This window comes from Epinephelus fuscoguttatus, linkage group LG11 (assembly GCF_011397635.1).
Source record: "Epinephelus fuscoguttatus linkage group LG11, E.fuscoguttatus.final_Chr_v1".
Lineage (NCBI taxonomy): Eukaryota > Metazoa > Chordata > Actinopteri > Perciformes > Serranidae > Epinephelus > Epinephelus fuscoguttatus.
The window spans coordinates 42,268,622-42,285,953 of NC_064762.1; the positions used below are offsets into that span (position 1 = coordinate 42,268,622).

The window sequence follows — 17,332 nt, forward strand, 5'->3', positions numbered from 1 at the left end:
AAAAAAAAGAAAGAAAAGGGAATGAAAGAAAACTGACTTTGTGAAAAAAAAGCAAAAGGTGCATGAGAGAGACATGGATCAGGAGAGGACAGGGAACTACAGAGACTGCTCATGCATGGGGCCCAGAATTTGGTGCTACGCCCCTGCCATTACATTGCTTTCCATTCCCCCTACTTTACCCCCTCTTCTCCTCCAGGCCAACTGATATATCTCTGTAAACTGACGTCGTGTCTTGTAGTCCTACGCAGCCGCCTTGGCATGATGAGCTAAACGAAGCCCACCAGAAGCAGTCTTGCGTCCAGAGACAGAGAGAGAGGGAGAGGTGCATCCTTTTGACTGGCAGTGCAGAGTCGCTGCTCCGCTACACCCTTACGTAAATACATAGGAGAAAAAACACCATCACAATGTAAACGTTAGATTCATCAACGGGGTCGGCCTCCCGCTACTGGCGCCCATGGTGTTAACTACCTAGCACACGATGCGGACGGTGATGCGGCGAGCAGTGAGTGTGCGCTCCTAAACACCGCCGTGGGTGAAGACAGAAGAGGAGCCTCTCAGACATTATATCAGCAGTACCACAATCCGCGGATGATGTGTTTTTATCCCTTCCCCTTCTCCATCCTCTCTCGGTTAAAGTCGACGGAATCGACCGAAAGGATTCTGCTACATTAAAAACATTTCTTTCCCCCAGAAGCAGCACCAAGATCCAGGAGAATCAAGATGAAATTTCCGACCGAAAATCCCAGAAAGCCAGGGAACATGAACCCTCCACCAGGTTAGACTGTTAATCAGTCTTTCATCTTTTCATTATTTGACGGCAGTCTTCTGCATTTTCCCATTAGATTTTTTACTGAATTCTGTCAAAGTTCATCACATCATCTATTGGTAGGCTACTGTGTCTTTTCAGATGTGTGTGAAACTGTTCCTTTACCCATTCTGATTGTTTGTGCCAGGCAGTCAATGAAAGATTAATGCTGCCCAGAAATGGACTTTCCAGAGGAGTATGGTAGAGCAGAGGCTGATGCTGCATGCTGAACTTTACTGAGGGAGAGAAGGCTGCTGCAGCCACATCCTCACTGTGGCGTCCCCACTGCTCAAAACAGAGGGGGGCATGTGTTGATGTGTTGGTACCTGAGCAATGATGCAGTGCGAGGAAAGGCAAAATACGAGTTAATTATGCCCACAAAGAGTCTTTGCATGGAAGTCTAAGGTGCTGTTAGTCAACAAAAGCCTTAGTGCAATGCAGTGTCGAGATGTTTACGGACTCTGGTTGAAACATTACCTCATCCACCACTGGCAAGATATCCCCAAATCCTGCATGTGTCTCACGTCCTCATACAGCGTCAGCACCAGCACGTTTACCCAGCTTTTACAGCCTGTACAGGTGGTGCGTTGCTCCCACTCCCAGTAGTTCAGTGATTTCTTTTATGGCACCTGCAAAACACATAAAGAGTTTTCTCTACACATGGGTTGATTGGTTAGATAAAACAAAGCTGTCTATTGGTGTTCAGGAGCGTGCACAGTGTCAGTGAGATGTGGAATTGTGGTCACGATTCCAGAACCCAGTGTTACATAACATTATTTAGTGAATGGATAATGATGTGTACAAGTCCAATCATTTGATTTGGTGGCTGTCAGTCACATTGGGAGCTAATCAACATTCACACTGGAGTCCAACTACAGTCAACAGCCTGCGTTGGTTCCAAGAGATAATTGGCAGCAGAGCAGGTGAAGGTGTGACATTCAAAATGAAGTACACAAGGTAAAGCCATTTGCGTTATATAAAGTCAAGGTCTGCTTTCTGGCTTTTTCAAGATCTTTCAGTCACATCTCACAGTCGTCCTCAGCTTTTGTCACTCCAGACTTCACCCAGTGCATCAGAATCAGAACCAGAATCAGAATCAGAATCAAAATCAAAATCAAAATCAGAATCACAAACAAGATCAAGATCAGGATCAGAATCAGAATGAGGATCGAGATCAAATTTAGAATCAGGATTAGAATCAGGATCAGGATTAGAATGAAAATTAGGATCAGAAATACTTTATTGATTCCCAGGGTGACACTGATTTGTCCCAGTTTCTCTGAAGTAAAGAAGAGGATTATAAGAAAGTAAAAATAAGAGCAGGGGGCGGCACGGTGGTGTGGTGGTTAGCACTCTCGCCTCACAGCAAGAGGGTTACCGGTTCGATCCCGGGCGTGGGAGCCCTTCTGTGCGGAGTTTGCATGTTCTCCCCGTGTCAGCGTGGGTTCTCTCCGGGCACTCCGGCTTCCTCCCACAGTCCAAAGACATGCAGATTGGGGACTAGGTTAATTGGAGACTCTAAATTGTCCGTAGGTGTGAATGTGAGCGTGAATGGTTGTTTGTCTCTATGTGTCAGCCCTGCGATAGTCTGGCGACCTGTCCAGGGTGTACCCTGCCTCTCGCCCGATGTAGCTGGGATAGGCTCCAGCCCCCCCGCGACCCTCAAGAGGATGAAGCGGTTAGAAGATGAATGAATGAATGAAAAATAAGAGCATGTAAATATAAAATGATTAAATACAAAGTTAAATAAACAGAAAAATGTGCATTATGCTACAATGTTTAACACTAATGTGTAAAATGTTAAGAATATAAATGTGTGTAATGTGCTGTGTCTGTATAGTGTGTAAAAATCTAAAAATGTGCATTATGCTACATTACAATTACGGATGCATGATATTGGATTTCTTTGCAGATATGCCAATTTGTAACAACTCACTTGACTGATAACCAATAGCGATACCAATATTTTCACTTTTTTCCCCACTTAATTTTAGTGATCATCAAGTCTCCTCTGTAATGGAATTAACATCATATTATGCATGCATAGCCTCCTACTCTTATCATGATGGCCCACCAGCAGATGGAGACATGAAATATAATGCTTTTCAATGTATGTAATATTCATTCATTGTGCAAAATAAGAAAAAGCATGTTGGTTGACTCTGACTTTAAAGCCAATATTGGCTGATACCAGTGACATGCCAATATTATCGTGCATCTCTAATTACAATGTTAAGATTTAGAAATATTAAAATATGTATCATTGTACAATGTTCAATACAATATATACATCAATAGAATAAAAATAAGAAATACGTACGGTATGTGTATTATATGTTAAATATGTACATTCAAGAGGTGTTTGTGAGATTAAATTAGTGTACTGAAGAGTATTGCACAGTTGAATAATTGCACCAATTATTGCAGTGTTGCACAATTAAGGTAGGTTTGCAAAGAGTAATTGTTTCTATAAGTCACCATTTCACAGGTGAAATAAAATATATTATTTCCAGTTATAAATGCTGAATTATAAATGCTGACAGTTGATCAGCAAGCTGCAGCTGTTGATGAAGATTGTCATGTATGTAAATAGATTTGTCTCAATATAATTCATGTGAACAGATAAGCAATACGTGTGTAAATGTGTTATCTATAAATATAAAAAACACCTACCACTGATACAAAATTTGAAACACTCACAAAAATATTTCGCAAATGTAAAAACGTTCACAAATATTCACAAACCATGATGCTGCCACCACTATACTTGACTGTAGAAATGGGACAGTTGTCTTGGTGCTCTTCACCAAGGTGCCACACATGCTGAAAGAGCACTAAGACAACTGTCCCATGTTTACAGTCAAGTATAGTGGTGGCAGCATCATGGTTTGGGGCTGCATGAGTGTTGCTGCCACTACTATACTTGACTGTGGGCAAGGGACAGTTGTCTTGGTGCTCTTTCAGCATGTGTGGCACCTTGGTGAAGAGCAGCAAGACGACTGTCCCTTGCTTACAGTCAGTGCTATACAGTATAGTGGTGGCAGAATCATGGTTTGGGGCTGCATGAGTGCTGCCGGCTCTGGGGAGCTCAGTTCATTTAGGGAAACATGAATTCAAGCAGAGCATGATCGCCCCTCTTCAGAAAGCTGCAAGTTTTCATTATCAAGTTTTCCAACATGATAATGACCCAAAACACACCTAGAAGTTGACAACTGCCTTGCTGAAGAAGCTGAAGGTGAAGGTGATGGACTGGCCAAGTATGTATCCAGCCCTAAACTCACCTGTGCACCTGTGGGGCATCCTCAAGCTGAAGGTGGGGTAGCGCAAGGTGTCTTTACATCCATCTGCTCCATGATGTCATCATGGAGGAGTGGGAGAGGATTCCTGAAGCAACCTGTGAGCTCTGGTGAATTCCATGCCCAAAAGGGTTAAGGCAGTGCTAGATAATAATGGTTGGCACACAATTTAACTTAACTTGCACTTAAGGCACAATTTGGACATGTTCACTGTGGGGTGTACTCACTTATGTTGCCAGCTGTTTAGATGTTGATGGCTGTGTTTTGAGTAATTTTCAGAGGAAGGTAAATCTATACTACTATACAAGCTGTACAATGACTACTTTAAGTTATATCAAAGTGTCATTTCTATAGTGTTGTCCCATGAAAAGATATAATGAAATATTTGCAAAAATGGGAGGGGTGTACTCACTTATGTGAGATACTGTATATCATCACTTCAGAACTGTCTGGAGAGTACCATATGGGAGGTGTTTCAGGAATCTTCCACTGACATTGATGAACTGACTGATGTGGTCAGCTCTTGGATTTCCTATTGTGAGGATATTGTCATCCCTGTAAAGATGGTTAAAATATTCCCTAATTGTAAACCTTGGGTGAGCAAGCACTTGAAAATGCTACTAAATAAGAAAAAGTCAATTTTTAAAAAGGGAAATCTCTCAGAGCTTGAGGCTGTCCAAAAAGAAATTAAACAAGAGATAAAGAGGGCTAAGTTACAATACAAACAGAAAATTGAAAATAAATTAAGTAACAATAATTTGAGTTCTGTGTGGGACAGCCTTAAGATTATGACCAGGCAAGCCAATAACAAAAATATAAAGTGGCACTAGATCAAATTCTAGCAAACAAGCTAAATAACTTTTATTGTAGATTTTATGTGCATGATTTCAGCAATGAAGTGGGTTTTTTAAGGAAATCTTTAGCTGATTCCAGTGATGTAGCTATTTCTTTTAATGTCCACACTGTCACAAACGTATTCAAACAGCGTAAAAAGAGAACAAGCGCCAGACATATTGACAGACATCATTATTTTACCACCTGGTGTCAGGAAGCATTTTTTGGTCATTAAACGTGACAAAGACAAAAGAAATGCTGATTGATTTTAGACGCTCCAAACCTTTACCTGTCAGCACTGATATCAACGGGCAGGAAATTTGTGGAGACAACAGGAAAGTTGTGGAGTCATAAAAATATTTGGGCACCATATTTGACAATAAGCTGACTCTGACACTGACTCTGTTTATAAGAAGTGTCAACAGCGTTTGTATTGCCTTAGAAAATTGGCTAGGTTCCAGGTGGATAAGACCTTGATGTGCTTGTTTTACCGTTCCTTTAGTGAGTCTGTAATCACTTTTTCCTTTAGCTTTTGGTTCCGATCCTTAAACATTAAAAACAAAAACTCTTTATCAAGAGTGGTTAAAGTGCAAAATAATTGGCATGAACCAGGAACCTCTGCAGGAAATGTACGACAAAAGGGTGTACAATAAAGTGAACTCCATTCTGTCTGACAGCTCCCATTCCCTTTATCAATATCTGGAGCTCCTCCCATCAGGTTCCCTTTTCAGACTGCCACCAATCAAAACCAACAGATATAAACATTCCTTTATTCCTTTTGCAATCTCCCTTCTTAACTCCAGAAGGAAGAGGTAACTTGTAGCAGTGATTGCCACTTTGCACTGTTTTTTTTGTTTTGTTTTTACTGGCCTTTTAACGATTTTAATGATTTTGATCTTAATAATGATTTTATGGTGCTCTTATGTTACTGTATGGCTGTAGTATCATGCCTAGTGTGCCTAAATTATTTGTGTATATCTGTGCCTTGCCTCTGTGTTTTGTTGTTTTATATGTCACGTTATATGTTATATGTCATGTCACACAAATGAATTGCCCCATTGATGACAAAAACAACATAAAGTAAAGTAAAGTAAAGTTCTACTTGCATGTTCCTCCCATGTCTCTGTGGATTTTCTCCGGGTTTTCTGGCACCCCCTGTAAGCTTACAAAAAAGACACTGGGTTGTGATGTTTTGACATTCATCTCCCTCCGTACTCCCAGTTCGTAGCACGCACGTTTTGTATTTAACCATGACTACTAAATTGTTTTTCACATGTAAAATATGCAGAGTTCTACTTTAAATATAATCAATCTGTATGTAAATACATATGGAATAGTTATAGGATGTTTATGCATTTAGACAGGAGGGTTTCTCTTTTGTTTGTAAGTCATGTTTGTTCATTTGTTCTCAGTGGTTCCTCCTGTTGTTTTTCCAGCAGTGTTTGCAAGCAGAGGTTGATGCAGCAGCCATGTGGAACACTCTACTATCACATACTCTATATCTTGGCTTAATAGCTGTTGTGAAAACACATTAGAGTCCCTTCTCTTCTACATGTCTGCCCTGATGCAGACATCCCTCATTTCTATCAAACAGGCAAATATGAATCATGGAATGATGGCCTCCTGAGATCAATGGAATGACAAGAATTTTCTTTCCTTTTCTCTTTCTTTTTCCCTCCAACTCTTTTTCCCCTTAATGAACAGCAGACATTTTAAAATCAAACTCTCCTTGTTAGTGCTCATCTGAAACTTCATCCATACTGTTCACTTGTTGCTTATTAGAGTGTTCATCAGCAGGAAACATCACTATATTGTACAGATGTTACAGCACACATCACTCAGTTGTTTTTTTGTCTTCTGTTTCAGTGGAAGTCCATACCAACCTGGTCCCCCCCAAGAAGGTGCAGCCAGGCATGCTTCAGTCCAGCTTGGTGCACGCCAGCGTGGCCACCATGCAGAACCCGATGGGCTGCTCTTTGCCACGGCTTTCTGTGTCCGCCCGTCCCCCCAGCATGGTGACCAGCATGGAGGCGGTGGCCGATGGCTCAGCCTCCTTCACCATGATGAAGCTGAAGACAGTGCTGGCGGTATTTGTAGTGGTGGTGGCCTACCTGGTGGCGGGGGGCTTGGTGTTTCGAGCGCTGGAGCAACCCTTTGAAAACAACCAGAAGATCACCATCACAGCAGAGAAGGCTGCCTTCCTGCAGAAACACCCATGTGTGTCCCCAGACGAGCTGGAGGCTCTCATCAAGGTAAGAGCAGCCATTGGTCGATACCTGGAGCTTTTTCCTCATCCCTGGATGTGGTCCCCAGTGAGGACTCGGGTCTACTGAAACCTGAGCTTCATATCGATTTGACTCCATTCAAGCTCCACACACACTCCAAACTCTGCCAGCTGACCTTGAATCAGGTACAAACCACACTAAGCTGTCTAGTACACACAAAAGTGTAGGCTTAATGGCTCCCTTTCTTTCCAAACTCCTTGAGGTTATGTGAATCTAAAAATGATATTGCACTGAGATGTTTTTGTATGCTTTGAAGACCTTAACTTCACAGTTACTTGAGAAACAGAATATCTCCGGTTGGTACGGTGTGGTATGGTGCATTTTCCTGCTGGGGGGTCCACTGCCATCAGAGAGTGCTGTTGTCTTGCCAGGGTGTACTTGGTCTGCAACATTGTTTGGGTTGTTGGAGCACATGAAGCGGCATTTACATGAATGCCAGGACTTCCCATCTCAACATTGCATTGTAATGAGATGATCAGTGTCATTCACTTGGGGTGGCAGTAGCTCACTCCATAGGGACATGGGTTGAGAACTGAAGGGTTGCAGCACAAGTTGCTCGAGAGGTGCCAGTCCACCTCCTGTGCACCAGCAAGGTTCCCTGAGCAAGGCACCAAACCTCCAACTTCCCTAGCTCTCCTTTTTGGTCTGGTTTAAAACCAAAGATTTGCCAAATAGGTGCATCTGCATTCTTTTTAGTAATGAGAGCTGACATATTTCCTGCTGGAGTTACGGCTACATGGGTCATTACATACAGCCTCAAACATATGCTAGCTTGTTGTTACTTATTTGATAAGCTAAGTTTCAATGTGATGAAGTATGGAGCAAGCAAGAAAAGAAGAATGAGATTAAATATAGTGCAAAATTTATAACCGGCACACAGTTTTATATCTGTCTGTTACTGTGGACAGGTGAGGAAAATTATTGTGGGAATATCACATTGAACAGTAATCTCATTATACCCTTGGGCCCTATATGCATATAAAAGAGTTTGCTTTTTATTGTAGATGGTGAAATCACTAAATTCTTTGCAAGGCAAAAGAAAGTGGGGAGAAGGCATGAAAATGACAGTTATGGAACTACATTAAAGCAAGGTGAGATGTCAGGACAAACTCATGGCCAAGTTGACTGCAAAGTGGTGAGGATGTACGTTAATATAACTCAAAGTTCACTCAAAGTTCACACGGTTCCAAATACATGTCTCCAGGGAAAAGTCAGGGGGAAAGCCTCCTCACAAGAGACCACTCGGGACTGCTTCCTTGTTTATTCCCATCTGCGCACTGGTCGCGTGATTTCAACATACATGGAATATGTATGAATTGGGGTGCATTACTTTTTTTGGAAAATGTAAAACAGTTTGTGAGAACAGCCTGCTCAGCTGGAACCCATAAATTACCAGATTGTATTGTAAGAAAACTGGCAAGGATGTTTGAACAGTGAATGTCTGCAAACTCTTTTTTTTCCCCAGTAGTGAGGATTTGAAGAGGGTTGTGGACATCCATCAGAACTTTTCTGAAGATGTGAAAAACAAAGAAACATAACAGGTTTTTTTCCATCAAGGAGGGGAGAGTGGAGCAGCCAGCCAAAAAAGAGTTGACTGCTCCTTTACTGCACAGCAGAGGATGGCTGTGAGGGAGTGGGTGTGGCAGGCCGAAGAGAGGGTGATAATTGCTGGCAGCTGGGTTGAAAATAAAAAACAAACTCAACTTACAAAGGCAGCCGGAAGGACAACAGAGAGGAGTGAGAGTGACAAAAGGAGGAGATTATGTGGAGTTCAAATCAGTTTCTGGATGTCTTTTCACTACAAGAGAATAGTGATGTATATAAAAGTAGTCAGAACAGCAGTTGATCCCAGAACCAGCTGGATTTCGTAACTTACTGGACAACATGGTGTTGCTGGAGGTGTGTTGATCCCTGGAGCAGGTGAGAGGAATTAAATCTTGTTCAGCAACCCCTCGGACCTGTTTGGATGCAGCTGTGGACATCCTTGCCTTGGTTGGGCAATTAAGATAAGTCTTCTTTTCCTGCATTCTCCAGATATCTCTCCAGGGTGATCTATATTAGCCTGTGCCCTAAGTTACTTTAATTATCATCTTCCAGGCACACACACACACACACACACACACACACACACACACACACACACTCTCTCACACTGAACTGAATTGAACTGTGACGGTTATCTGTCGTCCTCATTTGAGTTATGTCTTTAGATAGGGTTAGATTTTCATATAAGGACTCTGAATTTAAATTTCAGTTCTCTTGACTTGATGGGTATTTTGTGTGAGAGACTTCATATTGCAGTGTATATATAACCACCATATCTGATTTTAATTTGGGTTCAGTACACTGACATTTAATTAATAAACTTTCCAAAGTGGAGTAGACCAGGGTGCTGGAGAAGAGGGTCCGGCCGATAGTTGAACCTCAGATTGAGGAGGAGCGGCTGTGGCTCAGCGGTACAGCAGGTCGTCCACCAATCGAAAGATCAGCAGTTTGATCCCGGGCTCCTCCAGGCTGCATGTCGAAGATACTTAAGCAAGATACTGAACCCCAAATTGCTCCCGATGGCTGTTCCATTGGTGTGTGAGTGTGTTAAAACTGAGTAGCAGGTGGCACCTTGTATGGTAGCCTCAGGCCACCAGTGCATGAATGTGTGTGTGTCATGGGTGAACCTGACTCGTAATGTAAAAAGCACTTTGAGTGGTCACTAGATGACTAGAAAGGCGTTATACAAATGCAGCTCCTTTTACCAATGTATGGAACCATGGACCAGCTCTTTACCCTCGCCATGGTGCTGGAGGGGGCATGGGAGTTCGCCCAACCAGTCCACGTGTGTTTTGTGGATTTGGAGAAGGCTTACGATCGTGTCCCCAGGGGCATCCTGTGGGGGGTGCTCCGGGATTATGGGGTTGGTGGCCCCTTGCTAGCGGTAAGTCGGACCTGTTCCCGGTGAGAGTTGGACTCCGCCAGGGCTGCCCTTTGTCACCGGTTCTGTTCATAACTTTTATGGACAGAATTTCTAGGCGCAGCCGAGTGGTGGAGGGTGTCAGGTTCGGTGACGGGAGGATCTCATCCCTGCTTTTTGCGGATGACGTAGTCCTCCTAGCTCCATTGAACAGTGACCTCCAACTCCAACCGTGAAGCGGCTGGGATAACAATCAGCACCTCCAAGTCTGAGGCCATGGTCCTCAGCCAGAAAAGGGTGGATTGCCCACTCCAGGTTGGGGGGGAGGTCCTGCCTCAGGTGGAGGAGTTTAAGTATCTCGGGATCTTGTTCATGAGTGAGGGTAGGGTGGAGCGGGAGATTGACAGGCGGATTGGGGCGGCGTCAGCCGTGATGCAGGCGCTTAACCGGTCCGTTGTGGTGAAAAGGGAGCTAAGCCAGAAAGCTAGGCTCTCGATTTACCGGTCAATCTACGTTCCAACCCTCACCTATGGTCACGAGCTTTGGGTAGTGACTGAAAGAATAAGATTGTGTGTACAAGCGGCCGAAATGAGTTTCCTCCGTAGGGTGGCTGGGCTCAGCCTTAGAGATAGGGTGAGGAGCTCGGACATCCGGGAGGGACTTGGAGTAGAACCGCTGCTCCTCCACATCGAGAGGAGCCAGTTGAGGTGGTTCAGGCATCTGGTAAGGATGCCTTCCGAACGCCTCCCTTGGGAGTTATTCCGGGCATGTCCAACTGGGAGGAGACCTCGGGGCCGCCCCAGGACACGCTGGAGGGATTACATCGCCCGGCTGGCCTGGGAACGCCTCGGGGGTCCCTCAGAAGAGCTGACGGAAGTGGCTGGGGAGAGGACTGTCTGGGCTTCTCTGCTGAGGCTGCTGCCCCCGCGAGCCGGACCCAGATAAGCAGAGGACGACGAGTACGGACGAGTATGAGTACTTTCCAAAGTGTTCCTGAGCCCATGTTAGTTAGTTAGTTAGTTAGTTAGTTAGTTTCTTTTATTCCCGTGCCATGCACCAAAAAATCCCCAACCCTCATGGGTTTATAAGACACCAAAACAGATAGTTGCAGTGTTCACAGATAATTCATAGCAATTCAGTTCATTTTAAAATAACAAAAAATAAAAAAAAACATACTATAACAGCTCATTCTTGAACAAAATATTCTGTCTTCTCTCCCAGTCCTTGCAAACAAAATCTGATGAAAATGAACTTCGTTCTCAATTTCTCCTAATTCACACAATAAACAAAGTCTGTCCTCTTCTGGACAGTTACTAAATCTACCAGTCTCTAGAGCTGGAGGTAACGTTCCTGAACATAGCTGTGCACAAAGAGATCTTTGTCTTTTGTTAAAATTATACCTCCCAAAGGGTTCTGTGCTGTAGCTGTTCTTTATAAGACAGTAAGTTCGCAACTTTAGTTTATACCAAATATCAACAGACCATTTCTCTTTATAAGTAAGGAACATTTTACTCCTAATCTCCTGACTATCACAAGATAACGTGTTCTGAAAAATAAATGACATATCATTCAAGTAAAATAAGGATTTCAGCTCTTTAACCCAAGGATGACCATGTGAGATACCCCAATTTTAGTGAACCTTTGATCAGACATCTTCACAAGTCTATTCCAAAGCCGAATCATTTCACATCTATGCCTGATGTTTGGAGGTTCCCATCCCATATCTCCACTACTAACTAAAACTGAGGTAAGTTTATGAACTCCAAGAAAGGATTGAATAGCTTTATAATGCACAGTGTTACAACTTTTATATTCAGGGAACCCCCAAACACCAGAAGCATAATCTGACACAGGACACACACATGAATTGTAAAATTGTGTGTAAGTATGAAATCCCAAACTACCACAGTGCTTTACTTTGTTTATTACAGATCCCAATGCTCTACCCGCAGACTGAGCCAAAACACTGACTGCTTCTTTAAATGTCATATGCTCATTCAATGTCAAGCCAAGATATTTATATTGGTTGGTGTATGTCAGCACTACTGAACCAAGAGTGAAACCAACTGGGCTGATCTCCACTAATTTTTGTCTGAAATGTACTATTTGAATTTTGTCTTGATTTACTACTAGTCTCCATTTCCAGCACCAATCAGCAACTATATTTAACATAATCTGCAGATTATTTTCCTGTTCTGCAAGCAAAACTACATCATCTGCATATAATAATATGCCCACAATCTATGTAGTAATAAAGTAATATCCTTTATATTAACTTGTGAGATTTTAATGCAGTGCAGTCTGAGGGGTCAAAGGTCACGGGCTTTCATTGTTGGTTTTCATCCTTGCCCCTTTCATGCAGAGATTTTTCCAGATTCTCTGAATCTTTTGGTGATATTATGGATTGTAGATTGTGAAATCACTAAATTCTTTGCAATTGTGCATTGAGAGATATTGTTCTTAAACTATTGGACTGTTTGCCCACTAGGGGTGGGAATCTCTAGGCACCTCACTATTCGATTCGATTACAATTCAGAGGGTAATGATTTGATGATAAAACTAATTCACTGGAAACAGATGATTTGTCATTTGTTAAACTCTAAGCTGGACATGTGAAGTCTTCTCCTCTTGCCATCTGAACTGGTAAGAGACCTCATGTTCTTTGTTCTTCAACAGAGGACAGTTATTTGACACCCATCTCCACAGGATGCCCCACCTCACACCTCAGTGAGACACAAGTCGCAAACCTGATTGGATGGTACTTTAACGGTGTCATGTGATTCTGTGATGTCACCAGGCAACTGTAGAAGTTCTGCTCCCTTCACACAGTCTCTCTCTTGTGCTGTGGACCTTGAGCAGCCCAGACAGGCTCCCTTTCCTCCTGGGCCCAAACAGGCCTCTCTTTCTGCGGGGCTGCAGCCCAATTCAGACCCTTGCTCCTGGCCCCTGAACCACTGAAGGATCGAACGGGGGGACTCTCTTTTTCCTGGACCACGACTTGCCCTCGTTCATGGCAGGAGCATAAACTGAAACCAGAGAAGTTATGTGCAAACACAAGGTTTACAACTGACTTTCCAGCAACAAGGAGAACCAAGTTGAGTTAGCACCCCAACGTCTAACTCTGCAAGGTCCCTGAACGACCAGGGGCCTGTATCACAAAGCGAGATCAACCTTTCCTGGGTTACCCAGACCTATCCTGGGTTGACTAACCCTAACAATGGCAATCAGGATAATTGTTATCACGACGCTGGATATCAACTCGGTAACTCAACCCAGGGTTGCTTTATCAAGAGCTGTGAATGCGCATGCAGCGGACCAATCACAATCAAGAGAGAAGCGTAGCGTCACTGAGCGTCCTCTCAGAGCGTCCTCTCAGAGCGTCCTCACAGAGTGTCCTCACAGAGCGCCGTATGTGAGGAGAAAAAAAGTATTTCTCGTGAGGATCAGAGATTAATTCTACTAAAATATGAGGAGAAAAGCAACATTACAGAAAAGGCCAACACTATGGCAGCTGCAGGAGGAGGAAAAATGCATGGCAATGCATAACGGGATGAATAATGTTTAGTTTTAGTTTAGATTAGTTTATTTGCACATAATGCAAACAGACAGACAGACAGTATAAAATTTACAAGATTAAAAAAAGAAAAGTGCCAGAGAGTTTTGAAGCCACTCAAAGCTTATCAAAGAAATTCCCCTGTCAAAACATCAATGAAATCACATAATAGAGAAAAAAAAATGAGTAAGGAAAGAAGAAATAGAGGAGGAGAAAGGGAAAAATCAAGACAAAACAAGGTAGCAAATAAAATGTGTAGGTTAAATTTCCCATCACTGGTTCAAGTAGCTACACTACCTGTACCTGTACATCTGACACTGATGACACCCTTGAATCCCATGAAATCAATGCTGCGCTGATTAATTGCGTGTATTACAATTATCGTCTAACATCATTGCGTCTGATAAATTGGTCTTCTTTGTCATAACGTTATATATGCTACAATAAAGCTTAAAGCTGATGCCACAGTTAAATCATATCAACACCAAATTGATAGTCTGAATAAAATCATCCTGATATTGAGCTGTGTTAGAAATAAACAGCTGTGCAAAAATATACCTAGTGTCCCTCTTTAAAAAACAAAAAGGAAAATCCCTGAAACACCATGAGGTGTAGACATGATAGGCTACTTTCCACATTTCCAGCAGCAAAGCTGTCAATTAGGCCCATTATCTTTAACAGGGATCATTTCCTCCAACAAAAAAAATGTTGGCACTAATTAATGGTGCTATTAAGTGTCCGCAAATTATCGGTTTCTTTCTTATGAAGGGGTGGGATGAAAGTCCGACTTCTTTCCACTCCTTTTTGAACAATCTTTTCATTGTCTGTTGTTGTTGCTTTCTTTATCTTTTATAATGTTCAAAATAAAATTTCAAATCAAAATCAATCAAATTAATTAAAGTTCTTGTCATGACTGGGCTGCATTTCTGTCAGCGGAGTCTTTTTTTTCCGAACAGCTGATTGGCCAGTGGGTGGTGCTTTTTATGGGATCAGATTCAATCCTGAACTTACCCTGCTCCGGAGCAGGATAGCCGTTGAGAGTAAGTTACCATGGTGATCTACCCCGATAAGAACTGAATCGGCTTTGTGAGACCGAAAACCCAGGGTTAACCCTGAAGTTACCTCGCTAAGACATTAATCCTGCTTCATGATACAGGCCCCAGCTTTCTTGGATCTGCACCTTCGGAACAAGGACACAACAAAGACTGCTTCTGGAACCACAGCTTTTTCCAGCATTCTTCTGCAGGCTAACAAAGCAGCACACCACAAAGGGACTCTATCTTCCATCCATTCAAGGATTGGTAATGTAACAACTGGGCATAGCTTTATCACAGCTGTACAGGCTAAGCAAGACTGTTTAACTTGTTGTATGTGATTTAATACTGTTTACTGAGTTGTTGTGATTGATTACAGTTAGGTTATTGGTTAGTTGGCTTCACCAAAGTGAGGATAGTTTGCGAATGCTTTTCATAGACAGTCTTGCATGCAACTTAACATCATCTGTACTAATCCAGACCCTTTGCAACACATATCATGTTCACATAGACTCATTTACAAATAGGCTTTCAACAGAGCTACACCCAAAGATGCAACTCAAAGTTCCCGCTTCTTTTCCTTTGTCTTTGTCCTGACCACACAGTCAGACAAACACCTCCCCCGATCTGAAGCCAGCCTTGATTCCGCCATCTTGTAGTTCTCTGTTGTCAGCCATTTTGGTTTTTTTTAGGCCAAACAGCCCTGTGATTACCACACCCGCCTCTCTCTCTCTCTCTCTCTCTCTCTCTCTCACTCTCTTGCACACACACACACACACACACACACACACATACATACAAGCAAACCTGACCAACAGTGCACTATCGAGTTACATTTGCCAACAGTGGACTTCAGTTTCTGGGCATTTTAAAAATACAAAAATAGAATTGAACATTAACTTTTAAGCTCTTTTACCATAATATTACTGCAAATGTGCTTTTTAATTTTTTTTAAAGAAATTGCCAAGAGGGGACTTTTATCCTTGAGCGATGTCCACCTCTCAAAGAGGGGACCTCCATATGCTTCACTGTAACTGTCTGTGCTCAGTCTTTCACAGTGTTTGTTTACTGCAAAGACTTTCTTTGTTTCTTTCAAAAACAGATTTCACTTTAATGTTATCAATATTTACACATTTCTCTGTGATACACATATTAAAACAATCATGAAGACATTTTTTAATTTCAATTTCTAAATGTTTCTTGGGGGAATTCATATTCTTCTGTGTTGTGGTCATTTTTATGACCTGTGTGTGATGGATTATAGAGAGAGCTCCCTTCCTCCTATGGTTTATATCTTATTTGTATATCCTTTAAATAATGTAAGTAGAGAAAAAACATTTGTCAATCTAAGACAGGTTTTGAAGCATGCATCTACTACACTTTGCTGTGGCTGTTCAGGCATCTTCAGGGCATTCATTTCAGACTCATTCATGAGATCAGATGAAATTCTAAAAATTCTAAATTCTAAAAGGATAATGTGCTGATTTGCTCTTGTGTTCTTACTCATGAATAATTACGTGTAAATGTTGGCTTCTGTCAGTTTTGACAGTACAAGAGGGGACCCTTTAGTACAATCTGTAGTGAGTATACAATGAATTTTCTTGAAAATACACATTATGTAGAAATCTTGCATTGCATGAATCTATCTTGAAGAGAAAAACTAATCTATTTGGATATGAATCACAGATCCCATACTGTAGTCAAAAATGTGATATTTACACTAACTGCTAATGCCTCTCTCAGATCCATCATAAAAAGACCTCATAGGGTGCTGAAATATTCAGTGTCTTGATGGAGTTAACCTTAATCCTCTCTCGGAATTAAAACAACAGGATGCAGACCTTTAAAGAAGACTTCATTTATGGAATCTTGTTTTGAAGTTTGACTCTATAACAAAAAAGATAGATTTTATATATTGACTCAAGTCCCCTTTTTGCTTGTACAAAATGACACAAGTCCCCGCTTGAATATGATGCAGCGACATACACACTTCTTCATGGATGTGAATAAAGTGTCTGGCTCCTGTGAACAATATTGAAGTTAAAATGAATGACTTAAGATGTAAGATTTGCAGGAAATGTCACCCAAGCCTGCACGACCATGCAAGTTCAAGTAGACCACAGACATTACACCAAATATCAACCTGGAAAACTTAGGTCTCTCATGTTGATAAAAGTCAACTCTTATGCTCGAAATGACACTGACTTACAAAAATTACTGCTTAAAAGTTTTTATCTTACAATGTATCTAATACAAAGGATGGAAAAATATTATTGCAGCATGTCAGTAGAAGAAAAACAAAGTTCATTTTCTTAACTGAAGGACCGTGTCAATTAAATTGTGTTGTGCTTGAAATAATGAAATGGGCACTGAAATATTCAGTGTCTTGATGGAGTTAACCTTAATCCTCTCAAAAACAAAACAACAGGATGCAGACCTTTAAAGAAGACTTCATTTATGGAATCTTGTTTTGAAGTTGACTCTATAACAAAAAAAAGGTAGATTTTATATATTGACTCAAGTCCCCTTTTTGCTTGTACAAAATGACACAGGTCCCCGCTTGAATATGATGCAGCGACATACACACTCCTTCATGGATGTGAATAAAGTGTCTGGCTCC

General features: G+C 41.9%; 1 protein-coding gene across 1 annotated transcript in view; it reads left to right on the top strand.

Moving 5' to 3' along the window:
• The first annotated feature begins 251 nt into the window (after positions 1 to 251).
• The window catches only part of kcnk10a (potassium channel, subfamily K, member 10a), a 124,935-nt gene continuing 107,854 nt past the window's right edge, over positions 252 to 17,332 (top strand). Inside the window, exons 1-2 of the mRNA XM_049590684.1 lie at positions 252 to 775; positions 6,802 to 7,187. Of these exons, the coding sequence (XP_049446641.1) occupies positions 721 to 775; positions 6,802 to 7,187 (441 nt within the window). The 5' untranslated portion in view covers positions 252 to 720. The remainder of the gene's footprint in view (positions 776 to 6,801; positions 7,188 to 17,332) is intronic.